Source organism: Lepidochelys kempii, chromosome 5 (assembly GCF_965140285.1).
Source record: "Lepidochelys kempii isolate rLepKem1 chromosome 5, rLepKem1.hap1, whole genome shotgun sequence".
In the NCBI taxonomy this organism is placed as follows: domain Eukaryota; kingdom Metazoa; phylum Chordata; order Testudines; family Cheloniidae; genus Lepidochelys; species Lepidochelys kempii.
In genome coordinates this window covers 34,614,454-34,641,029 of record NC_136384.1, presented here as the reverse complement: position 1 = coordinate 34,641,029, position 26,576 = coordinate 34,614,454, and the positions used below count along the sequence as shown (strand labels likewise).

Genomic DNA, 26,576 nt, shown 5'->3' with positions numbered 1-26,576 from the left:
ATATGTGACACATCACCTTCATACTGATACAGATGTGGTGGGGGTGGGGCCGAGGGGTTTGGAGTGTGGGAGGGGGTGGGGCAGAGGGTTGGGGTACAGGGGTATGAGGGCTCCAGCTGGTGGTGCAGGCTCTGGGATGGGGCTGGGGATGAGGAGTTTGGGGTGCAAGAGGGTGCTCAGGGGCTTTGGTGGGGAGAAAGGACTATACCCAGCTCCCTCTCCAGCAGCAGCACCTGGGCTAGGGGGGAGAGGCACCTCTCCCCACCACGGCAGCTCCAGGGCTGGGGCGGTGGGATATGTGCCCCGCCCCACAGCCACAGCAGGTCTGAGCCGGGGCTGGGTTTGGGCAGGGGGAAGGGTGCCCTTGCCTCAGCAGGTCCAGGCTGGGGCTGGGTTTGGGCTGCCCCTCCCCCGGCAGGTCCAGGGATGAGTTGGGGCCGGGGGAGGGGCCACCCTTCCCCCAGCCGGTCCCAGCTGGGCGGGTTCCCTGAGTGCCTGCGTGGCGCTAAATGGGCTGCTGCGTGGCCATGCAGCTTACAGGGAACTCAGGCGCTCAACCCTCAATATTCCACACTACTTACACACTCACTGCCTGGGCACCAGTGTGGGGGCACCGAGGGCACAGGAGAGCCTGTGCCTGGTGCCATGTCACAGCACTGCCTGGCCACTGGGAGAAGCAATTGCAGGAGTCTTGCTCAGCCCAGGCCATCCTCGGTTGGAAACTGCTCAGTGCAGATGGAATCTTCAGGGAAATTTAGCTGCCAAACTCTTAACAACTCTGTACTGAGCAAGTGCAAGCTGGGATTTACAGAGGCTTATAACTTGGCCAAATGTGGGGGGATTTTTGCTGGAACAGCAAGAGGCACATCTGACTCCCTGCCAGATTTCAAGTTCTTGCTTCAAAGAGTTGAGGCACTGGAGCTTGTGAACAAAACTGTTTACAGAATTTTTTTAACATGGGCAAAACCACACATTTTCCCCTAACCTCATTGTGATAAACAGCTGAACCAATCATCTTGAAGTTTTCCAAAAGAATTCTGGCCGAGGGAGAGCTTGGAAACTTTCAGCATGAACAGTTAAAGCTTGGTAAAGTTATAAGCTATTGCAAACACAGTCTTAGACTAGAAAGTCAGGCTATGTCAGCAACGCCTACAAAAAAAGGATTTATATATTTTCAATGTATTTAACAGTTTAAAAATAATTCAGTTTTATATGTAATACTTCAGTTTTGGCAATGTTTTCTGAAATGCTTCTACTGTACCAGAAATCCAGGAGTAGCTATGGACTGAACCCCTCTTGAGTATCTTTTATTTAGTGGCCTGAGAAGCTGCAAAGTTTACTCATTCTTCTTTCATGCTTCATTCCTCTAGGTTTAAATACTTATCTGAAGTATTGTCATTGAGTGCTTTCCTACGGGTCTCTGCAGGCTGGAGTGTGCAAAACTCCTAAGTCTGTCAAACACATTGTCCTGTATGACCCTAAAGGTTGTAAAGAAACCTAAAAATGTGCAGAGAATATAAACTGAAGAGGTTGTCTTGAATTTGCAAGCATCCCTGAAATTCAAATTGCCCAACTTGTTTTAACAGGTTGTTAACTCCTGAGGATGACAATTAAAATGGCAACAGTGTTCAACATTTCATTGTTAGTAATTTTTGAACGGATACATAGCACTCACACTTATCCACAATCCCACATTGCCCCCAACACCTTCATAGAAGCCAAAAGTCCTATTTGTCCCCTATCTAGCTGCCAAACCCCCACCATAAAATTCTACAATAGTTAGGTATTGTTGATAAAAATATCTGACACCTCAAAAACTGAAAATGCAGAGACACTGTAAAACAACTGTAATTTAACATTAAACAGAGGCTCCTGTCCTTGTTTGTTCTATTCCATATTTAATTTCATTATTTCGTTTTAAAAAGCTGCTGCAAGATTTCCAGTTTGCTGCACCAGAGTGCACAGAATCCAGGGCCCCTACCAAAGAATATAGATCCAGCTTGAGTACATTTGGGCCTTGGACCACATCCTTCAGTGTTCAGAGATTCATTGCAGTTATTCACTGTGATACTTCTTCACTAAGAGGGTATTTTAAATTAAACTGAGTTTGGACTCCTCATGATAAGAAGTAAAAATTAAGTGTATTCTTGTTTCCCTTTTTCCAATGTAAGGATACTTAACCAAAAAAAAAAAAAAAGGCTTGTCACTGAGTTTAGTCAACCAAGATAGTCAAGCAACCTTTTTTCTCACCTAAGACCAACTAACTAAAAAGTTACAAAAGGTTTATCACAAAAATGGGCCAAAACCACAAAGTTTTGACCTGGATTTGAATCTTTCCAAAGTCTGAAGAGATTCAGAACCAGGGTTCAGTTCAGTCTTATTTATAGTGTCAAATTTTAAAATGTGCCCCTTCCAAAAAACATAACAAAACTAACAATGAGAGAATGAGAGGAAGGGCATGACAGTTTATTTGTGGAAACTGTACCATTCTGATAATGTTGTACTGTATATAGTATAACAGCTTCATTTTCTCTTGGATATGAACATTTCAGTACTGTTAAGTTCCTAAAATCTTTGACTGGACCAAGGTAATTTTCTGAAAAGTTTTTTAACTGCTCAAGCGGAATGAATTTGATTACAGCCTCATATAATTACCACATAGATATTTATTAAAACAGCATCTGGCTTAACCAAGCACAGGCTGAAACTCCAAACCTAACCCACCACTGTCTTAAGTACGTAGTAAACCATATCTGGGAATAAGATCAGCTATTGTTCAGAGATCACTACCCTGACAATGAGGTACTATGAGGAAGGTTAAGGATGGTGAGTCAGCATTATGACCACGTCAAATACTTTTTATGTCCTCAACATTGCTTGCAGTTCTCTTAGAAGCTTGTAAACAGTTTATTTCCTTATTGGTTGTCCTTTTATTTTAGCTAACAGTGATTTTTTTTCTTTGTTTATCAGTATCACTACATCAGCAAAGTTCTTCCTGAAATAACTTTTTGTTAACCATCAGTGCAGGGCAATCCAAAAGCATTTTGCAATAGATCTTGTGAAAATGTGGCTGCTTGCTTTTTTATTTTTTGTTTCTCCATCTAACAGCAGTGGGGTTTTTAACCTATAAAAGTTGGCATGATCCAGTCAGATAACTGCTGGATTTCTAAGATACGGGTGGTTAATATTTTGTACTCCATCTGAACGATATCCCCTGACTGCCTAGTTTCCTGGCTTTTGTTTGGATTGAGCTGTGTGTTTGTGTGTGTGTGTGTGTGTGTGTAAATTAAATTCAAGTTTCTTGGTTTTTGTTTATAGTAAGGAGACAAGATAAAGGAAAAACTTTCTCGTAGTGACCTTCAGAAAGTGAACTGGTAGGTTAAGGATAAAGTTTAGACTGATTTTCTTGGTTTAGATCAGATAACTATTGTTTTGAGACCGTGTTTGTGTGTATATACACACACACACACTCTCAACTTTGCAAAAATCCTTAACTAAACTATGGTCTTACTTTTCTGTATAATTGCTAAATGGGTGTTATAAATATAAGAAATGCTTCCTGTTTCCTAGTCAGTTCAGCCAAGACTGCTTTCAAACCATTTATACCATTGAACATCCCTGCAAATTTGTGACTTCGTAAACCAGTGAATCACAGTGGAGTCTCAATTGACCACATAGGTCTGTATTTGAATTTACACTGAAACAATGAGCAAATCATCACCAGCTATCAAGTACACAAACAAGTGCTAGTCACTTAGCCTGTATACACAGTCCCTTGATACATTTCAATCCTCTGCTTCTATTAGATTAGTTCTCCAAGTGTCTACTCACAATCATGTATTCTAACATAAAACCCCTCACTATCTAATCATGGTAAGAAAGGGAATACAGTGGTGCTGTACTCTTCACTTGTATGTTTAAGGTTCTGGCAAATAGAATTGAAAATGAAGACTATTTATTACAAGAAAGTGTGAATTGATTTTAAATCCTGCTTTTTCAGCCAACATTTGTCACAGGGCAATACTTGCTGTGCCAATTAGATGGTGGCAGCTGATTATTTCAGTCAATATGAGATTTCATAATCCATTCCTGTCACAGGCACCAACCCTTCATTCAGTCATAAAAATGTGGCTTACTAGAAAAGGAAAAATCAAAAGTCTAAAGGCACAAAGTTGCATAGCTGCTCTAGTAGGAGTTTGTAAACAGAGAATTGGTTGACTTTAGGAAATCCAAATCTAGGAGAATAAAAAGGCATCTGAAGCAGGCTTTTATCTAGCCAGCTTCCTTAAAGACCCAAACGGTTTTGAGGTCTACAAAGTATGCACTAAAATACCATACTTCAAAAAGCAATAAGGCAATAGTATAATCATTATTTCAAAAAAGTTACAATGGTAGTGTAGGCATAAACAGTATAACTTAGTTACAATGTGTGGTACTGTTTCTATTACATAGCCATATTAACCATTTCCTTCTTACTTAATTAGAGATTCAGCTGGGACTCCAGATGAACACAAAACCATTCTTGTACCACCAACAGTTGGCAACTGTTCCTCCATAACAGCGATTGTTACTCTGCTGCTTAAATCACTCTCATACTCTGAACAGTCCACAATTCAAAGTTAGGAGATTAAACACTGTCATACTTGTGAAGAGCTTCTTCTAACTTTTGCGTCACTTTTTGGAAAAAAAGTATTTGCTGTTTTAAGAAATGTTGCATTTGTGACTTAAAGTCCCTCACTCGAATTTGGTGGAAATGATGAATTTCTGCCAAGGTAGCAAAAGAAATAATGTTACAGCGATCTTGAATACCATCAGCCTTCTGGACCTCCATCTTCCCTTCTTCCACATGCCGCTTACTCTCCTTGACTTTGGTAAGGGCTCCTGTACAAAGAACAAAAAAGGAATATTGAACTAAATAGAGTGTCTATAGATTTAGCTACTGTACTTCACCAATATATTCAAATTCTTGGGCATACAAAAAGTCCTTTCTCTCTCACTCACTCTCTGTTACACAACGGCAGCTGTGTACTTAAATCTGCAGTGTAGCTATTACCTACCTCTCAGGCATTTCTCACCTCTAGAAACTTGTATTTAGGATAACTTAAAACTCATTAGTTGTAAAGATACACAGTAATATTGTGCCATATATTCTCTCTCTCAAAAATATGTAGACAAACTGTTATCAGTGCTTTCTTACAAAAGTTTAACTAAAGAAAAGAGGAACTGATGTCAGTGACAAAGGTATAATACATTTAAACAAATTCGTGAAAGAGATCACTGAAACCGAACTATTATACTATAGAACAGTGGTTTTCAAACTAAGGGTCATGACACATTCCATGACCCAGTACTGGAAGGCACTGGGTCACGGTGGCTCTGGTCAGCACCACCAACCGGGCCCTTAAAAGTCCCATTGGTGATGCTGCCCGGCTAAGGCTGGCTAGTCCCTGCTTGTTCTGACACCGCACTGCGCCCCAGAAGCATCCAGCAGCAGGTCTGACTCCTAGGCAGGGGGGCCACGGGGCTCTGTGCACAGCCCCCACCTTGACCACCGGATCTGAACCCCCATTCATTGGTTTGGGCGGTGCTTGCGGGCGAGAGCCACGCGGAGCCGCTTGTGTACCTCCGCCTAGGAGCTGGACCTGCTGCTGGCCGCTTCCAAGGCACAGTGCCGTCCGTGGTGCCAGGACAGGCAGAAAGCCTGCCTTAGCACCCCCACTGTGCTGCTGACTCGGAGCCACCCGAGGTAACCCCGCGCCCTGACCCTGCACCCCAACCCCCTGCCCCAGTACTTAGCCCCCCAAAACCCATAACCCCTTCCTGCACCCTAAACCCTTTACTCTCAGCCCAGAGCCCTGACCCCCTCCCATGCCCCAATCCCCTGCCCCAGCACTGAGACCCCCCCAAAACCTGGAGCCCCTTCCTACATCCCAAACCCCTCATCCCTGGCCCCACCACAGAGCCTGCACCCCAATCCCCTGCCCCAGCCCCTCCCAAACCCCCCTCCTGCACCCCAAACCCTTCATCCCTGGCCCCAGCCCAGAGCCTGCACTCAGAGCCCTGACCCCCTCCCGCATCCCGACCCCCTGCCCCAGCCCAGAGCCCCCTCCCACACCCTGAACCCCTCATTCCCGGCCTCACGTCACAGCCCTCACCCAAACCCTCTGCCCCAGCCCTGAGCCCCTCCCACACTCCGAACCCCTCATCCCCAGCTCCGTTGGGTCGCAGGCATCAATAATTTTCTTCAACTGGGTTTCCAGAAAAAAAGTTTGAAAACCACTGCTATAGAAGGTGAAGGAGAGATTCCAAAAAATCAGTTGTAGAGATGTCATACCCACAGTTTTAGTAATCCCTGCAGTAGGAGCAGGGCCTTTGAGATCTATATCTAAAGACTAGCCTACAATGAAAAATTAGATCAACATAGCTACATTACTCAGGGCTGGGATAAATTTTGTGCCCTGTGCAGCATAGTTAGGTTGACCTAGCCCCCACTGCAGATGCAGATAGGTAGATGGAAGAATGCTTCTGTTGACCTATCTATCCCCTCTCAGAGAGGTAGATTAAATACAGCAATGGAAAAACCCCTTCTGTCAATACAGGAAGTGTCTACACTTTGGTGCTACAGCAGTACAGCTGCAGTGCCATAGCTCTGCTGCTGTAGCCAATGTAGTGTAGACATACCATAAGTAGCCGTAGTCATCGGATTTTACCAATACAGAGTTGCCCTCTAATTATGGGAAGCAGCTTTTTCTGACTGGATTGACAGATAATGAAGAAAGTAGCTAAAAATAAGCCATGTTTTTTTTTTATAAAGGCTCTAAGATTTTACTTTGCTGAAGTTGGGTTCTGTGCCCTATCAAAGCCAGAGCGGCTATAAATACTGTATTTATATTTCAATATCTTAAAAATCAGTCAGTATACTTTTTAGAGAAAGATAGAGAACACCTCCATTAACAGTGGGGAAAACAAAATATTGCAAGACACTAGACACATGAATCTTAAGACCACAAGAATGCTGTTAGAATAGTCTTGAGCATACAGAAGTCAGTGTTCAAATATACCATTCAGCTCTTATGTTCTGTATAGTGGAGTTAAATACTTAACACACAAAGAACCTGAAAAGTTTATTGCAATATAGCCCTTCAACAGCTAAGAAATACAGAAGTAGATATTAATATCTTTAAAAAGAAAAGGAATACTTGTGGCACCTTAGAGACTAACAAATTTATTTGAGCATAAGCTTTGAGCTGTAGCTCACGAAAGCTTATGCTCAAATAAATTGGTTAGTCTCCAAGGTGCCCCAAGTCCTCCTTTTCTTTTTGCGGATACAGACTAACAGGGCTGCTACTCTGAAACTTGTTATTAATATCTTTCTCCCTCACCCAGGTGAATACAGGACAAGGTACACTGAACCAGTTCAGGCTAACTATCAATAAAAACAGATTCCAGATACTGTTCCTGGAACTGGAAAACGTCCACTGGACATACTTGGATATGATCTACACCGCAGACCTACATCAGTAGAATTACGTTGCTCAGGAGTGTGAAAATTCCACACCATACGCAACACAGTTATACCAGAAGTAGTACTACGGCTGCTCTGCACCAACTCCTACAACTTCCGAGCTCCAGCCGTTCACACAGACAATGCATACCAATGAAGAGGTAGGTATTGGCCCACAAATCATATCCACTCTACCCTGGTCCACCTAGAAAACTAAACCAAACGCCTTGTATGTGAGGCACAGCAAGCTATGGAGCACACGCCTATGCCTATAGGCTGTCCCCTTCCAAGAGTCAGGTAGAATATACTCCTAAATCTTCATTGATTTTAGCGTTCTTTGCAAGCAAGGACAATTTTTTCAGTGGGGGGAAAAAAATGTAATTTGGGGCTTGTGCAAAAAGAAGCCAGATGGAATTGTTTAATGAAATCTGATCATACTAGAGTTGCAATGTGAGAAATATTGTTATGTGAGAGACATAATATCCAAATAATTATCTTCCAATTTGATTTTAAACCTTACACACCAAGAGCCATAAGTATTGTAGTTTTTTAAAACTCACTGTATAGCATATACTCTCCTCAAACCACTCCACATTAATACAATTTCTCTAGATCTATAGTTAACACATAAACCAGAAAATATTACAAGTGTAAAGAGTTTTAAAGTCCTATTGATTATTAAAAACAAAATACAATTAGGAAAATCATAGAATCATAGAATATCAGGGTTGGAAGGGACCCCAGAAGGTCATCTAGTCCAACCCCCTGCTCGAAGCAGGACCAATTCCCAGTTAAAAGGAACCTAAGTAAAAATTTTAGCATAATTGATATTGTTGACCTAATGCAGCAGGATTCATGCAGGAACAGAATTCTCCATTAACATCTAGAATAGATTATAGCCCTGGGTCAGCAATATATGTAATGAGTGCATATCCCTACACACAAACTTGCTTGCTTTTTAAAAATTCATGGATTTAGAGTAATATACTAAGAAAGCAATTAGCCTTCAACTAACCTAAAAAGAATAAACGGGAAAAAAGCCAGTCTGATCTCTATTTGATTACCAAAACCAAAGGTTCTATTTATTTTTGAACAGCATTAAGCATAAAGCAAACTGACATTCACCCTATAACATAATTTTGTAATTTGTTAAAACTGAGCTTAGTGAAATTCATCCTAACAAAAATCGATTTGCTTTTGCATTCTCAATAATAATACCTTGCAATTATGTAGCACATTTCAGCCCAAGGGATCTCAAAAACTTCACTATAGCCCCATTTGGATCCACAGAGGTGGACCCATGAGCCTGAGAAGAGCCTAACTGATTACAACGAGGCTTTGCACAAGGATGCGATGGTCCACTCATGCAGATGAAACTGCAGAACTGATTGGGGCCTATAACACTGATATATAGCCACATTTGGGGCTGATGGCAAAGCAAAGATCATCATCAGGCACACTTAGCAATCCAGCAGGGCTGCAACACACCTTTTAAAAAAAAAAAAAAAGGTCTGGAAGAAGTCATTGAGCTAAGGTGTATCAGGACATGAAGACTTCTGCTTAGTGTACAGGGAGAGGGGGAAAGAATCAAGATGTTAGGATCCTTAAGGTATGGCATAGAGAATAATATGAAATATATCCATAGCAGTACAATATCATAGCAGTATTAGTATATTAGCAAGAGGGACATTACAATGGGGCTGATTTAAAATTGTGCAAATTGATGCCTGTGCAGATATTAATTTTGGCATTTCCTAATTTTTGAGTGCTTAATTTTACAACCATAACATTCTTTTAATGTATATTTGTATGTGTAATAGAATATGCAATCCATTTCATTTCTATGTAAAGTACCATTGATCCAAAGTATAGGATTATTAGCAGGAGAGATGGACTAGATGACCAAAATATTTTTTCTACTTCCAACTATTACAAATCTATAAAAACTTGCTCATGCGTCTAAAGCCTCTAGTTCAGTGAACTGAGCTTTTGTTATCCAGCTTCGAATTCAAGTTCTAGGTGATTAGGATCATCCCTCAAATAGCAAAGAAGGCATAGATCAAAAGCACTAGAAAAAACTGCATCACCGAACTGAAAAAAGGAGGGGAAAAATGATGGAAAGATGCAAATGATATTTTTTGTAATCCTCAATCCAAGGTCCAGTGCTAAATAGTTGGATGCTCAATGGATACTCGGTAGAGCAGGGATCTCAAACTAAAATCACCACGAGGGCCACATGAGGATAAGTACATTGGCCCGAGGGCCGCATCACTGACACCTTTACATATAAAGATGCAAAAGCCCCCACCCCTGCCCCCACTCCACCCCTTCCATGAGGTCCCGCTCCTGTCCCACCTCGTCCCACCCCTTCCCTGCCCCCTTTCTAACCCCTTCCCCAAAGTCTCCACCCCCTTCCTGCCCCTATTCCAAACCCTTCCCCAAATCTCTGCCCCTGCCCCGCCTCTTCTCCACCTCCTCCCCTGAGTGCGCGGCTCCCCGCTCCTCCCCCCTGGAAAGCGCTAACAGCTGTTTGGCGGCGGGAAGAACCTGGAAGTAGACAGAGGAGCACTGTGGGGGAGGGGCGAAGCGGGTGAAGGGAGCTTGGCGGCAGCAGGAAATAACTCTGGGGGGCGGGGGGCTTGGCGGGCCGTAGCATGGCCTGCAGGCCGCATGTTTGAGACCCCTGCCTTAGAGGCTTAAGGACCAGAGGTTCCAGTAACAAAACCTCATATTCTGATGTTTTATTGTAATGTAAGAGGAGACTAGAGAATGCAATGATAATAACAGGATTTAATAAGGAAGATTTATAATTATGTTACTAGCAGCCAAGAAGACTGACAATTTAAAATTCCTTCCAGAAATAAATGCTTCCAGCTGTGAAACATATAACAAAAAGTCGCAACATCTGGTCCATATAGAAGCTCTGAGACAGCAAAAGAAAGTGGAATGAGACAGTAAAAGGGCTTGCAGTGCAAACGTCTGTGGCTGTGAGCAGAAGAGGAAGAGACAATATAATTCTCAAAACAAAGAAAACCTTTGTGAACACTGTTCACATCAGGACAAAAATAAGTATTTTTCCTTTTACATGGAGGGTCCTTATCACATTAGAAATGCCGTTGGGTGCACAAGCTATACAGAGACTGTATCATTCACCACTGAAACAGTCACCTGTAACGTAAAACGATAATGCATTAACAGCATACAACAACAATACAAACTGTTCAGGATCATGGGATCAACGGTAAGTGAGTGGGTATACATATCCTCCGAAAGATAGCACTTGAAGCATCAGTGAATATCTTCGGAGAGCATGATGGATCTTTGGTTCACTACCAACTTAAAGGAAAGTGTACCGACTATCAAATCACCAACAGCTGGTATTCCTAAACTTTCCCACCAAACTCTGGTCGTAAGAACTGACCAGGTCACACACTAAGGTCCTCTGACCATAATATTTCTGTCTTATACTGGCATCTGAGTTGTGATTCTGCTAATACAGATAAAGACAGATAATTTGAACAAGATCTATTTCAACATGAGCCAGAGATAAGTGATAAATTAAAACTGGTCAGCTTGCTTATTGTAACCCTGTTTGTTTTCAGCAAATATCAGATCTTTATCAATCAAGTGAAGTCCTTACTTTACTCTTCAAATTAGAGATTCCTTTCAAAACAACTGTATAAAAGGTATGTAACATGAGAAGTAGGGGCAGAGTTCCAACAAGGAAAGGGCTATAGGAATATCATCCTCCGCATTATGGTACCACTATTGCTATTTTATGCAATACCATTTTTTTTTAAACTGGAATCAGAGAAAAAAGTAAGTGAGGAAAAGAAACAATAGTTGAGTGTTGCATGTTTTGCCTCTCATGCAAGACCACAGATCTTTCACTAACAAGGCCTATGGAGAACAGCACTGTCACAAGTGATATCTTAGCTGTTCCTAAAGAAACTATCAGTGTGGCATCCAAGCCAGGCAACTTGAGAAGAGGACCAACCAATCACTCACTCAGTGCTCTTTTCTGAATAAGATAATACATCAACTTCAAACAATCAATGGACACATTTTGAGTGACTAGGAAAAAGGCAGTGGTCACAGAATAACAGAGCTGGGAAAAATCAGGGGAGTTTGAATGTTCTGGCCTTTGTACCAGTGAAAAGTATGGCAAAAACAAGGAATACTACATTCTTGAATGCTTCCTTTGAGAAGTCCACCAGCCAATGAGTTTCAATAGGAAATCCTCCCTGATGAGTCTGTGGAGAAGTACAAAGGTTCCTCAGAAATACTGCTCTCTCAAAAGCAAACTAAATGAGAGTCAGAAAACATGATGGTCTTTGAAGAAACTCTAAATTTAACAAAGAATATCTGTCAGTGGTTACAACTATGAAATCTTGTGAAAAGAAAAAGGTCTGTGTAATGATCCCTTATCCCTATCTAATAAGTAAACTATGCAAGACAACTTGGAGGATTATTTATTAGAGTAAAATAATATAACTTTTTGCTGACATCAAACTGACCCTTATTTTAAATCTGCAGGGCTACCAGTAGGCTTCCCAGATTCCTCTTTGAATACAGAATAGTGTGCTTTTAAAGTGGTAACCTTGAACTCTAATCTCTTCTTTCCCTTGCCTTCCTTATATTATAACAAGCCATTTAAAATAAGGCCATTTCAACCATGTAGGGAGAACATAGATATCCATTCACTTACCATATCATGTTTACAGTATTATATACAAGCCTGCAAAAATGAAAAATGAAATTTGAAACAGGCTCATTTTTTTCTTATGAGGGATCCAAACCCTCAGACTATTTTACTGCAATGCCTGGCCTAGCGTTCTGAAAAGACAAACACTTGGTAGCCCATGAATGCATACATGAAGTTTGATTTACCTTTCACTCTGAGGGACAACTGAGTGGGTTTTTTTATGTAAGGTATTCATTCCAATCACTAGAAGAATCTGAGAGCAGAAGCGACCTCTCAGCAAAGGCTGAGAGCAAATTAACCTTAAACTGCCTGCTCATTCTTTGCAGAAGAGCTACCTGAATCTGCATATTAAGTTTCCTCAGTAACAGCAGCCATGATATCCACCCCAAATTCACAGTCCATTGTTCATCGTAAAGGATTTAAAATCCCTTCTCCACTGGAAAGTGCACAGCTTCCTTGGTGAGCATAAGGTCCAAATCAAGCAATTACTGAAAAAGTGAAGACATTATACAGACATAATAATTCTAGTCCTTACAGTTGCAAAAAAAGCACACTGAAACAGACCAATAAATCCAAGCATTGTTTTCTTCCTGAGTCTACAGAGAGCTCCAGTTCCTCTGTTACACAGGTTTGCCAACCAACAGAGCCCAAAACTAATCCAATTCTAGACAATGTTTTCAGTGCTGTTGTAACTCTGTTAGTCCCAGGATATTGGAGAGTACTTCACCCACTTTGTCTATCTTTTACTGGACCAATTTCTGTTGGAGAAACAGACAAGCTTCTGAGTTACACAGAGCTCTTGTGATCTGAAGAAGGGCTAGGTGTGGCTTGAAAGCTTGTCTTTCACCAATCCAATAAGATTACCACACCCACCTTGTCTCTCTAATTCTAGACAGTTTCACTGCACCAGTGCAGTACTCCAACAGCAGTAAAACCATCAAGAATTATGTCAATTTCATGTTGTGCCTCACGCTGCTCAGTGCTTTGGGATACTGTACATGGTTTACCATAATCAAGTTTTAGCCTCCACTGTAGTCAGCTTCCCCATATTAAAAGGGGATTATTAGCCATTCACACGGCTACTGTGAGGATTCACATTCATTAACATCTGTACAGTACTTTGAGATCCCTCAGACAATGCAGTGGAAGCTAAATATCATCAAAGAGCCTTTTACGGTTCCCATTTAGTTTCTTAAAATGGAATTTAAAAAAAAAAAGGAATACTCCCCTCTTGCACTTCAAAATGAAGGTATGAAGTGGTACAAGGGATTTCACTGTTGACAGACTATTTGCTTAATGTCATTAGCACAGATTAGAGAAATTTGCTCATAGTAAATGAACATCTTGCATATTCTGTACATTAACTAGGTTATTATATGACAGAAAATGCTTAATAGGTTTTTTTGCCTTAAGTTAAAAACAGAAAATCTCTCTCAGCCTTCAGTGTTGAATATACAGCAAAGATGTCATAATGAAAAACTGACAGCACAGTTACTAAGAAGGAACCAGTTACTACTCTAACCTAGAATCAGGCTTTGGTATCAAAGGGTTTGTCTACATTGCAGTTACGACACCCAGGGCTGGCCCATGCCAGCTGACTTGGGCTCGTGGGGCTTGGTCTAAGGGGCTGGTTAGCTGCAGTGTAGCTGTTTGGGCTTGCGCTGTAGCCTGGGCTCTAAGACCCTCCCACCATACAGACATCTATGCCACAAACAAACAGCCCGAGTCAGCTAGCACAGGCCAGCCACAGGCATCTAGCTGCAGTGTACACATACCCAAAGAGAAGGAAGCAAGTTGTCTTCAACACCACAGAGTGAAAAAAGTGACTTACCTCTTCAGATCTAGCCAACAAAATATATAGACCCAGACTTATTAAACTGAAGATGATGCTTTTCTCCATGAAGGTGGAAAATATAAGAGGAGTTCTATCTTTCACCAAAGGAATGTGGCCTGCACTTCAAAGTGCAGTTTTAAGAAAGTTACAATTGCTTGCAAAATATCTGGCAGACACTGGTTTAAAAAATAAATAAATAAATAAATAACCACCCATCTCAAAAACTTGGTCCTGCATGAGGATACTTAATTTGCTGTTTGTTTTTTAAACCCCCCGTCCTCTTGTTGGAAAAATAACTCTTACAGTGTTAGGCCCCAGACACTGCAAAGGCTTTTGTGGGAAAAGTTACTCACATATGTAAATGTCTGCAAGACTGGGGGCCCAATTCAGCATACTGACATCATAGAGTCTGCAGTGACATAATCGTTAAGAAGTGTGACTTCTTTCTTTTTGATGCCTGCTTGTTCATCCACTGCTCACAATGATATTGGAAGAAAATAGTTACACTCAAAAATTCAGACTCATAAACTGAAAGGGCTAATGTACTGACCATTTAAATTAGCATAGCGCTTTGATTCATTACTGAATGATCAGATTAGGTAGGGGATTGCTTACATTGGGTGCACTTCCAGTCGCAGCAGGCTGGTGTGATGTTCATAGGAAACTGATACACATTCTTCAGTGCAAAAGGTTAGTAAAATCAGCGTCGCGCCTAGATCCAATTTGGATACCATGCAAATAATAAAAGGTGATGATGAAGGAGTTTAAAAGTTCTATGGTTTCTATTTTTTTTTCTAGATTTAATGGTTACATTAATTCAGTTTATATGTAGCCAGTTAATGATGTAGAGAGCAGATGTGTTAAAGGACAGTCTATTTTTAAAATACCTAATATAAATAAAAATTGTACATATGTAATTGTAATCCCGTCTTTCCCACACTCCCACTCTTCAAATGTCACATGTCTTCTTAGGATGTAAACTCTTTGGGGCCAGGGCAGTGTCTTTATAGCCCATAATACAATGGACTCTGAATCACAACTGTGGTCCTTTGGTGTGACTGTGATGTAAGTATTAAAGACAGATTTAAGAGACCTCTGCAGATATATTTAGTATCACTGATTACCTTGTGATGACTGATCTCCCTTCTGCCACTAGGTCTCATTTTTATTAAAAGAACACTTGACAATGTACATTATCAATGGAAACAGCTAATTAGAGAAGAAATATTTCGAAGTCCACAAAGGTAAATATACCACATTTGACAAGTACCATCGCCAGTAAGAATGTTTAATTACTCTAAGGTGCAGTATAAGGCTAAACAAGTACCTCAAATCAGCTATGATGACTGCAAGTGAGAGCAGGATAGCAAGATAAATGAAAGGAACTCTAGAGAAATATCAGCCTATTGAACATTTTACCTCCACCTACAAAAGGGGGAAAATAAACTGCTGTGCAACAACCGTGTGTAACAAGCTAGATTGGTTTGCTTTGCAGTTTCATTCAAAGTTCAACTTCAGTAATTTTAAAATAAATGTATATACTATCCTAAGATATGCTAGACCTACGTGTCATTTTCAGCAAAGGTCCTTGTCCTGCATTTAAGCACATGCTTACATTTTACTCACAAGTAGTACTATTGACTTTATATGCAATATGCCTGGACTGGCATCTGTCATAATATCATCATACAATAACTTAGTCCTTACATAGCGTTTATCGGCAGCTCTCAAAGCACTTTACAACGGAGAGCAGTATCATCATCCCATTTTTCAGATGGGGAAACTGAAGCATAAAGAGGCAAAGTGACTTGCCCAAGTGTCAAGCACCCAGCAGGCCAGTAGCAGAGCCGGAAACAGAATCCAGGTCTCCCGAGTTCTAGTCCAGTGCTATATCCACTAGGCCAGTGCTTCTCAAGCTATCTGATGTGGGGGACTGGCAATTTTTTTTCCCAATGTGCGCGCAGACCGGCAGCCGATGGCTCACAGACCAGCACCGGTCCGCGGACCACCACTTTGAGTAGCACTGCACTAGGCCACATTTTAGATGGCAGTGTGCTAATGGCATAACAAAAGCTCCAGTTAGTTGATGCTGTTTTTATTTTCCTTTTATACTCACATTCCCTGTACTGAGTTTCCCTTGAAGCATGTACCACACCCCACTACGTTGGCATTGCTTAAGTGTCCAGTTCTAAGATTGGCTGCCTTTTCAAGGGCCTGTATACAGTGTGAGATTTTGTCTTTGACACCATTTCAGACAATGACCTACATTTTCAGAAATGACTAAGGATTTTGGGTGCTTCAGTTTGAGTACACAACTTGAGACACCTTAAATGGGCCTGAACTTCAGCAATGTTCAGCACCCACCCTCTGAAAATCAGACTCTAAGTGGTCTCAAATTAGGCAACCAAACCCACTAATCACTCTTGAAAATATAAGCCACTATGTCTTGCAGAATGTCTCCAGTTTATGCATAATCTGCCATACAGTATCCGTATACGAGTTTGTAATCCTGAGGCAGCACTTGAACACACTGATGGTCTCAAATTCCAGTATATAGTTCTTAGCTTCTCATGTCTCTTGTGACATGAGGACTTTGTGTTTGACAGTGTCTATGAAACCACAGTACATGACTGATTATACTGGCATTGACTGGCTTTTTTCATGATCAATTGGCCATGATTAGGGCCCTACCAAAGTCAGCTGTGAAAAACGTGTCATGGACCAGGAAATAAGCCCTCCCCCGTGAAATCTAGCTAGTGGAGGAGAGGCAGAAGTGCAGGGCTGGAGGTACCTCAGCCTGGGGCTCCTGGGCTCCAGCTGCTAGTCTCCGGGCTGTGGAGGGATGGGACTTATTCTTTCCCTGCACAGCCACTCTCTGGGGGAGGTCAGACCCACCTCCGGGTACTTCCCCCTGCTGCAGGAAGTTCCACAACTGGGCAGCAGCCCCAGAGCTTCCTGAAGCCGCAGGAGATTCATGGAGGTATATCTGACCTCCCCCATGTTTCTGGGAGCACCCCAGATAGGAATTCCTAGCTGCTACTTCTCTCCCTCCCCAGCACGGGCGGGACTAGCAGCTAGGAGTCCCCAGCTGGAGCACTCCCAGCAGCACAGGGGAGATCAGACACCTCTCCATCTCAGGGAACCTCCTACTTACTTGCAGGAAGTTCTAAAGGCAGCACAAAAGTGAGGGTGGCAATCCCGATACAACAGCTTTGCGATCCCCCTCCCTAAAACTAGCTTTTGGGTCATGACCCCCCCCCCCCCCCCGTTACACCACCATGAAATTTCAGTTGTAAACCTCTGAAAACATGAAACGGACTAATTTTCAAATCCTATAGCTGTGAAATTTACCAGAATAGATGCTGAATTTGGTAGGGCCCTAGCTATGAAAAATCTACGTTCTTCCAGGGTCTGAAACGGCAAGTGTGTTACTGGGTTTTTTTTCCCTCTGGAAAGAGCTGATGGCTACTTAGACTGTAAAGGCTTGAGGGCAGAGACGGTCTTTTTGTTCGGTTTTGTACAGTGCCTAACCCAATGGGGTGTCAGTCTATGATTGGGACTCCTAGATGCTATGATAATACAAACAGCCAGGTCCTACAAGAAGGGATAGACATAGCTCCCTTCCTGTCAGAGTGATGCCACTAAATCTACCAGCACTTTTGTAAATGCTCTAACTCAAAAGACAGCTACTTCTACTGAAAATGCTTCACCTATGGATGGCACCAAAGGAATTTTCTGAGAGATAGAATAATAGGGATGTGCAGATACGCTCCCTTCAAATCTATGGACGATCTATAGTAAATTTTGCTTTTATTGATGGCTACAATGGTGAGTGTCTCCATCTTGAATGCTGGTTTCCTCAGAAATTTACTGAAGGTCATCAGATCAGGGTGGACTGGTGAAGGCAGCAGCAGCAGATCATGCTACAGTCAATAGCAGTGACTTGATACAGGTGGTACCTGCTTTGCTACATCTTTTAATTGTACTGCTCCCTGAAGAGGTCTGGGGGAGGAGAGGGACATGTCTCATGCCACCTGTTTGACCCCTACCATTTGCCTGCCACTATTTGGCTCTGTTGCTGCCCTCAGGAGGAAGACTAGGTGTGCCCTGCATAGGAATGGCTGTTGAGAAATCCCTGGAGCTGGTCCACAAAAAAGACTGAGATCCCCCTCAGATGATTAGATGAAGGAAGGTGCACAGGAAGCACACCTTAGTATTCTTGCTCTTTTTAGACCACGTCTACCCTAACGAGCTTACAGCAGCACAGCTGTACCGATGCAGATACGCCATTGTAAGACCGCTTGTGTAGCCAGTCTATGCCAACAGGAGAGCTCTCCCTTCAACACAGCATTGTGCATGCTACCACTTATGCTGGCGAAACTATGTTGCTCGGGGAGGTATTTTTTTCACATCCCTGAATGACATAAGTTTTGCCGAAATAAGTGCTAGTGTAGACAGGGCCTTAGTTTCCCTCACTATGACTGCTCTCCGCTACAGCTCTGAGTGCTGCAGCTTCTCAGGGGACCACTTGGGAGGCTGGTTATAGAGAGGCTTTCTTTCAGAGCTTAGGCTTCAGGCTGTGTGGTGCAAAAGGACAACTGAAAAGTGTTCAAACACGACACCTGTTTGTACCATGCACTTATTTCTGCACCATATGAACACTTATGAGCCAGCTTGTGTATTTCCCCACATCTTCACCCGATCATGTGAAGAGGGAGCAGTGAGAGGAGTTCTTACACTAAGCCTTGGCCCCTAAACTTCAGTGTGCAGCTGTCTATCGAGCAAATAACAAAAGGGAGGAGAGCCTGCTCAGGTGTGTGTCAAGTACAGCAGACCCCAGTTTTTGCTCTTTGTCAGGATTGTTTTCGGAGACTGTGGAGGGGGAGAACAGGGTAATGAGTTTTCCACCCCACTTGAGTGATGCATTTTGGATTATGTGGAGACTAGATTATAGAAGTAATAAGCCCATCTTTATGAATCCTGCCCACTCTTCTAGATGTCAACTGGGTAGTCTTTTCGGGGTTTATTGCAAAATGTGTAGCATGTTGCTTAAGGCAGAAGACTAAACACAGAAAGACACTTTATGTTTTTCAGCCAATCCAATAGCTCTGCCATAAACACCTATGATTTTGTTGAAGTAGGCAGGGTGTCATAGCCCCTTATCATAGAATCACAGAAGATTAGAGTTGGAAGAGACCTCAGGAGGTCATCTAGTTCAACCCCCTGCTCAAAGCATGACCAACACCAACTAAATCATCCCAGCCAGGGCTTTGTCAAGCTGGGCCTTAAAAACCTCTACGGATGGAGATTCCACCACCTCCCTAGGTAACCCATTCCAGTGTTTCACCACCCTCCTAGTGAAACAGTGTTTCCTAATATCGAACCTAGACCTCCCCCACTGCAGCTTGAGACCATTGCTCCTTCTTCTGTCATCTGCCACCACTGAGAATAGCTGAGCTCCATCCTCTTTGGAAACCCCTTCAGGTAGTTGAAGGCCGCCAATAAATCCCCCCCACTCTTCTCTTCTGCAGACTAAACAAGCCCACTTCCCTCAGCCTCTCCTCGTAAGTCATGTGCCCCAGCCCCCAGATCATTTTCGTTGCCCTCCACTGGACACTCTCCAATTTGTCCACATCCTTTCTGTAGTGGGGGGCCCAAAACTGGATGCAATACTCCAGATGTGGCCTCAGCAGTGCCAAATAGAAGGTAATAATCACTTCCCTCGATCTGCTGGCTATGCTCCTACTAATGCAGCCCAATATGCCATTAGCCTTCTTGGCAACAAGAGCACACTGTTGACTCGTATCCAGCTTCTCATCCACTGTAATCCCTGGGTCCTTTTCTGCAGAACTGCTGCTTGGCCAGTCAGTCCCCAGCCTGTAGAGGTGCATGGGATTCTTCCATCCTAAGTGCAGGACTCTGCACTTGTCCTTGTTGAACCTCATCAGATTTCTTTTGGCCCAATCATCCAATTTGTCACTCTGGACCCTATCCTCTAGTGTATCTACCTCTCCCCCCACCTTAATGTCATCTGCGAACTTGCTGAGGGTGCAATCCACCCCATCATCCAGATCATTAATAAAGATGTTGAACAAAACCGGCCCCAGGATCTTCTTTAATACTGGCAGCTTTCTTTATTTCACTGATTATGACTTTAAAGGGCCACTGTCAGCCTTAAAACAAAACCAAAAAAATCACCTTAATCTAAAATTACACTTTGTAATTAAAAAGTTACACCTTGCTATAAACAACCCAAGATTATCAGAGCAAAAAGACTGGAGAAAAAAATCTCCCTTTTTATTTTCCAGTTCATTTACTTAGTAACCAGTTATAGTCCCCAACCCTACAACTGGATCTATGTAGACATCACAGAGCTCCTCTGTGGCTCTGACTGCAGAATGAGGGCCTTGTTTATGGTCATCCATATGCAATATTCTGGTAGAAGCTCATTTGCTTGAACTTCCCCAAGTTCAACAAGAGGGTGAATTTACCCACACTGCTCCCAGAAGTGGCCAGCATGCCCTAGGTGCACCCTCCTGCTCTCAAACACCCTCCCAGAGTTTGCACCCCTCACCCTCTCCTGCACACCAACCCCCTGCCCCAGGCCCAGCCTGGAGCCCCCTCCTACAATGCGAACCCCTCAGCCCCAGCCCAGAGCCAGCACCCACTCCCGAGCTCCAACCCCCTGCCCCAGCCCGGTTAACACGAATGAGAGTGGAGGAGAGCGAGCGACAGAGACGGGGGGATGGAGTGAGCAGGGCGGCGCTTTGGGGAACGGGTAGGGTAGAGCCTGGGTTGCCCTTAAATTCAACAAGTAATCTAGGGCGTAAAAAGATTGGAGATCACTAATGTGTTGCCTTTGGACCTTGCCCCATGAGCCTCCCAAAAAACCACTAACACAGCAAAAAACCCCTCTATTTAAAAAAAAAAAAAAAAGGAAAGCTGCCGTACATACTACTTAAACAGTGTTCTACTGGAGAACTGATGACATATTTAGCTGATTTTAAAAAATCATATTGATGGTATTCCTTTAAGTTAGTTATAGAATTCTTAACTTTAAAATTCTCCATTCCCAAAACAAACGCACTTTACCAGCTCAAGCACCTTTTTGACTTTAAAACATTTGGTGTCAGCCAGGGGTTCTCAGACTTCATTGCACCAGGACCCCCTTCTGAAAACAAAAAAGTACTTCACAACCCCAGGAGGGGGGACCGAAACCTGAGCCTGCCTGATCCCCGCTGCCCCAGGTGGGGGGCCAAAACTGAAACTCAAGGGCTTCTGCCCCAGAGGCAGGGGGCCTGTAACCTGAGCCCCGCCACCCAGGCTGAAGCCCTCGGGCTTTGGCTACGGTCCTGGGCCCCAGCAAGTCTAAGCCAGCCCTGGCGACCCCATTCAAAAGAGGTCGCGAACCACTTTGGAGTCCCGACCCACAGTTTAAGAACCGCTGGTGTAAGTTAATCAGAGGGTAATGCCAACAAGGGGAATTTTCCAAAACAAAAAGATTAGCATAAATTTCCTCCTCTCTTTCTTGAAATAATGTTGTCACTCTCCAAAATTTTACAGTGAAACAAATCTGATTTAGATGAGTCATAAAAGATACATAACAAAAATTGCCCTTGTACCAAAGCTGGAAGTGTATTACAGTGATACCTGTGAACTCTGGCTCCTCAGATTTTACCAGAAATCGGTGATTCCAACATGGACTTTATAAATACCTATCTCTTTCAAATCAAACTCCTTTGCCTTTGATCTGAGGTGGTGTTCTAGAAAGCAAAAACTTGAAGGCATGTCATTAGGGGCAAAATAGAAGAACTTTTCTACCATTGTGGGTGGAAATTCATGCCCTGCATCTTACTGTACAGAATGCATTAGTGATTAGAATACATTAGGAACTGACCTATCAGGTCTGTACTGTAAAGTTAAGGTTATCTAAATAAGCATAACATAACAAAGTTTTATGTATGTGAAAAATGTTACAAGTTACACACTTCTTTTACAGTAGGGGTGACCAAACTTACTGACCCTCCGAGCCACATATGATAATTTTCAGAAGTTCGAGAGCCATAGGACATGCTTGCTAGGGTTGAGGCTTTTGCCCTATGAGGTGCCCCTGCCTGGGCTCCCTGCTCCTGATTAAGCCCCTACCCCCACCACAGGACAGAAGCTCCCCCGATGTGGTAGGCAGAGAATGGTGAAGGGTGGGGGCGCTCCACAAGCCACAATTCAACTTCAACAGAGCCCGGTTTGGCCACGCCTTCTATTGAAGGATAGTTTCTTTCCCACCAATGAATCCCAGCGTCTTACAAACAACAGTCAGAAATACTGTTACATCTCAGGGTAAAGGTGGTAGCTAGGAGGACAACAGTGAACAGAACCTGCTGAGACAGCAAGAGGAAGAATACGAAATTTTAACTTAGAACACTGCAGCAAACTATTACACTCACCAAAGTAGATCCTTAGGCTATGTCTACACAACAATTGCTACAGCTCCATAGCTACAGCAACATCGTAGTTTAGACATCTACTACAGCCATCAAAGGGGTTTTTCCATCACTGTAGTAAATCCACCCACTGAAGAGGCGGTAACTAGACTGACAGTGCTGTCTATGGGGGTGGGAGGTGCGGGAATTGTTCACACCTCTGAATGATGTATCTACGTTGACCTAGAGTTTTAGGTGTAGACCAGGCCTAAGTGTCCAGCCATAACAGACAAGACACCAGCTGCTTTCAATATCTAATTCAAAACCTTGCACTGTAAAGTGCACATAATACAAGGTTATGCTGTGACACCTCACGCAAGTCATTCTTGGTCTGTGGCTCAGTTTCACCATTTGAAAATGGGAATATTTCTAAATGGTTTCTTGTAAATACTGTTTGTAAAGTGCCTTGACAGGTTGCGGTGAAAGGAATTATAACTGTATTATGTTCTCAGGTAACTTCAGATTAAATATTTAAAAAGCAGTTAGACTATTTTAAGATATTAATTATATTAATAGATGCTTTTACACCACTTCATCTGCAGGATGTTTTATAAACAAACTGAATGATCTTCAACATATCCGTAGTATAGGCAGGTATTAATTCCCATTTTATAGATGAAGATGACTGGCTTAGGGCCCAGACCTGTGGCTTTTAGCCAGGCAGAATTCCCACTAAAGTCTGGGCCTGTGGTATGGAATGAAACTTTTGTATTATTGCATTTAAGCTCAGTGACAGGTCTGCCTGAGTAAATGCAGCAGGCTTTAACTGAAAACCACTGACACTGACTGAGCTAGGATTAGCACTCGGGAGTTCCTGGTTCCTACATCTGACCACAGAGAGATAGAGATTGAATGGCATATTAAAGATAGACACAGGGATATTACCTTTCTGGACATGGATGATGTCTGGGAAGTTGGCTAGATGCCCCTGATATAGTGCTAACAAATCCATCACAGGGTCAAGGTCCTGTCGGGGCTGCTCTGCAAAGAATTCCCCAATGGTGTCATAGGCTTCCCCGGTGAAGGCAAGGGCTTGGTTGAGGTTGGCAGAAAAGGCCTGCTGGTCCAGCTCGAAGGCCTGGCTGAGGCCCTTGAAGGAGTGCCCCACTTTCTGGTACTCCTTCTTGAAACCAGTGACCTGCTTACGGGCAAACTCATTGGCGGTGTGGGTGAGCTGCATGGTGCTCTCATCCATCTTCTTGGTGAAGCTCTTGAATCCATCCACCCGGCTCTCCACCTCCTGTAGATCCAGGGCAGCGGCAGGGCCGGTGGGGACGCTGATGGTCAGGAAGAAGTTGGCACCCACCATCTCGTCCCTCTCGGCCTTCCGCTTGCCCTGCTTCCAGGCCTTCTCGTCGGTGCTGGGGCAGGTGAGGAAGTGCCGGAAGGCATCGCACTGAGCCAGCACTGGGTGGCTGCACATGTGGTCCATCCACCAAGCCAGGCCCTTGCGACGCTTGGAGATAAAGTCCTCCTCGAAGCGGCCCGTGGCCTGCTTCTCGGGCAGGTGGGGCACAGAGATGACAGGGAACTTCTCGGCCAGGCGCCCGTAGAGCCAGTCGAAGTGCTTGTAGCGGCGGTGCACCTGCTGCCCCGTGTGGCTGGGTACCAGCTTGTAGGCAATGTAGCTCTTCATGCCCTTGAACTTGGTCTGCTTGGTGGGGTCCTCGATGGAGCACTGGAAGGGGTAGGGGTTCTCCTGCCACTCGGGCCCCCAGGGGCCCAGCACCACGCACAGCTTGTCCCCGTCCTTCACGAAGCCCGAAGCCTCCCCCAGCACGAAGGCCTCCCCGCCCGACTTCACGAAGGTGGAGAAGCGGTTGAGGTTGCGGCTCACGGTGGCCGAGCTCTTGGCCCCGCCGCCGGGGTGGTGGTGGGGGTGGCCGGGCTGCTGGCTGTTGCGGGAGGCCAGCGAGAGGTCCGAGCGGGTGGAGAGGCGGTACCGGGCCGAGGTGGGGCCGCCGCCCCCCGCCGCCTCGTAGTCCGGGTAGGAGCTGCCCAGCACGCCCGGCTCGTCCGCCACCGTGGAGGTGTCGTCCCAGTCATCGTCCCAGTCGTCGTCGCTGCCCTGGCTGGGCTGGTAGGAGCCGCTGTAGGGCGCCGGCGGGAAGGCGGGCGGCAGCGGGAAGGGCTCGGCCGCCGCCGGAGGGGGGAGCTGCTGGACCGGGGGGTTGAAGGCAGCCGGGGGCACCAGGGGCTCGAAGCCGCCGGGGGGCAGGTTGGCGTAGCGGGCCCCGCCGGCGGGGGCGGGCGGCTCCGCGGCCGGAGCCCGGATCACCTGCACGTAAGAGGCCGGGAAGAGGCCGCGGTCGCCCTGGCTGTTGACCCCCTCGAGCCAGCCCTCGATGTCCTGCTCGCTGCAGAGACTCAGCACCTCGTGCTCTCGCAGCGAGATCTCGCCCGGGTTCTCCGACCTGAAGTCATAGAGCGCCCGGGCCCGCAGCGCCATGGCCCCGCCGGGCAGGGGCCGGAGCCAGCCCTCCCCTCCCGGGCAGCCCGGCCGCTTCCCCGTGCTGCCTGCGGCGGCGGCGCCGCCGCCTCCCGCTCCTCCTCGCGCCCGGGGCCGCCCCTGCTGCTGCTGCCCCGGCTCCCGCTGCTGCCCCCGGCGGTGGGGGCGGGCGGCTGGCGCTGCGGGGCGCCCGGGCTGCGCTCACAGCCGCGTCTGCCGCCCGCTCGGTGCCCAGCTGGAAGCCGCCCGCCCGCGGAGCCTTGCAGCGCGGCTGCGGCGGCTCCGAAACCCCGCTTCACCCCAGCGGGGGGAGCAGGGGGGCCGGGCCGGGGACTCTCCCACGTAACCAGTTTCGCTAGCTAATCCAGAGCCGAGAGGCAGGGCCGAGGAGCCGAACGCAGAGCGGCCGCCCCCATCGATGGGCCGCTTCCCTTCGCCGCCTGCCCCCTGGTGTCCGGCCGGGCGGCGGCGAGGGGGCCGCTGCGGGCGGAGGGGACGGCCGCCCCGGTCGCTAGGATGGGGAGGGATGCCGGGGCAGCCCCGGCTCGCCAAACCCGGCAGCGACACGCGCATTTCCAGCCATTGACAGCGGGACAAGCGTTCGGGTCTCACAGGCCTGCGGCGCCTGCGTTTGTCTATTGACTCGTTTGTTTCATCAGTATACGAAATGACAAAAATACAGCTCGCATCCTGCACGCCGGGCCTCTCTTTCTTCAGCTACACTCCACAAACGTATGTAATACCACAGCCACCGCCTGCTGCCATCTATACCCGCCAGACAGTAGAACCCCTTTTTTATGAACAAATAATGCAGGATTGAGGAGTTCCTAAAAACAAAAAGTTCGTGAAACTGACCACCTCAAAATTACTGTCGATATGGGGCATGTATTGCGATAGGGTGCACTTCATTGCTGTCTTGTCTTTCAGAGTGATCCAATGTGACTTTCAAAAAGCAAAGGAGGACTTGTGGCACCTTAGAGACTAGCCAATTTATTTGAGCATAAGCTGTAGCTCACGAAAGCTCATGCTCAAATAAATTGGTTAGTCTCTACGGTGCCACAAGTACTCCTTTTCTTTTTGCAAATACAGACTAGCACGGCTGTTACTCTGAAATGTGACTTTCAATGCACCAGAAAGTGAAGGGATGTTCAGTTGTTCTTCATTGACATCACCTTATGTTATTTTTCTTTCATGGGGAAAAATGGTTCATGTGATCATAAAAAATCAAGATTATGTTGTCCTTGCAATCTTTTGCCTCCTCCCTCCATAGTAGCTTGCAAAAAGAAAGAATAAAGGATTTGTTTTGCAGCATATCTGGAAGATTAACAAATCCAGGCTCTGTTGGGCCCAATGAGAAAATAACACATTTCAGTGAAAAGAAAAGGAGTACTTGTGGCACCTTAGAGACTAACCAATTTATTTGGTTAGTCTCTAAGGTGCCACAAGTACTCCTTTTCTTTTTGCGAATACAGACTAACACGGCTGTCACTCTGAAACATTTCAGTGAGGTTCTAGCTGGAGCCGGTCTGCTGATTTCAACTCTCCCACTATGTCTTGTGGAGAGAGAGACAATCTTTCAGGTAATCAGGTCACAAACAATTTGG

The 26,576-nt window shown here is 44.9% G+C and overlaps 1 protein-coding gene and 1 long non-coding RNA gene across 5 annotated transcripts in view; one reads left to right on the top strand and one right to left on the bottom strand.

The window, feature by feature from the left end:
• Positions 1 to 1,620: 1,620 nt before the first annotated feature.
• On the bottom strand, positions 1,621 to 25,537 carry SNX18 (sorting nexin 18). Of its 2 annotated transcripts, none has more exons than XM_073343924.2 (2): positions 23,409 to 25,529; positions 1,621 to 4,881 (listed from the first exon to the last, which is right to left on the bottom strand). In XM_073343924.2, exons 1-2 carry the CDS (start codon positions 24,970 to 24,972, stop codon positions 4,628 to 4,630), a joined length of 1,818 nt encoding a protein of 605 aa, XP_073200025.1. In that variant the 5' UTR covers positions 24,973 to 25,529; the 3' UTR covers positions 1,621 to 4,627. The 2 variants fall into 2 exon arrangements, with proteins under 2 accessions (XP_073200025.1, XP_073200026.1); XM_073343925.2 differs by lacking the exon at positions 1,621 to 4,881 and adding an exon at positions 21,494 to 22,418 and having other exon boundaries at positions 23,409 to 25,537.
• Positions 24,839 to 26,576, top strand: part of LOC140911273 (uncharacterized) — a 33,338-nt gene continuing 31,600 nt past the window's right edge. The window contains exon 1 of one of the 3 annotated variants that reach the window (XR_012158877.2): positions 24,839 to 25,704. This is a non-coding gene — a long non-coding RNA (uncharacterized LOC140911273). The remainder of the gene's footprint in view (positions 25,705 to 26,576) is intronic. The other 2 variants (XR_012158879.2, XR_012158878.2) reach the window with 2 other exon arrangements.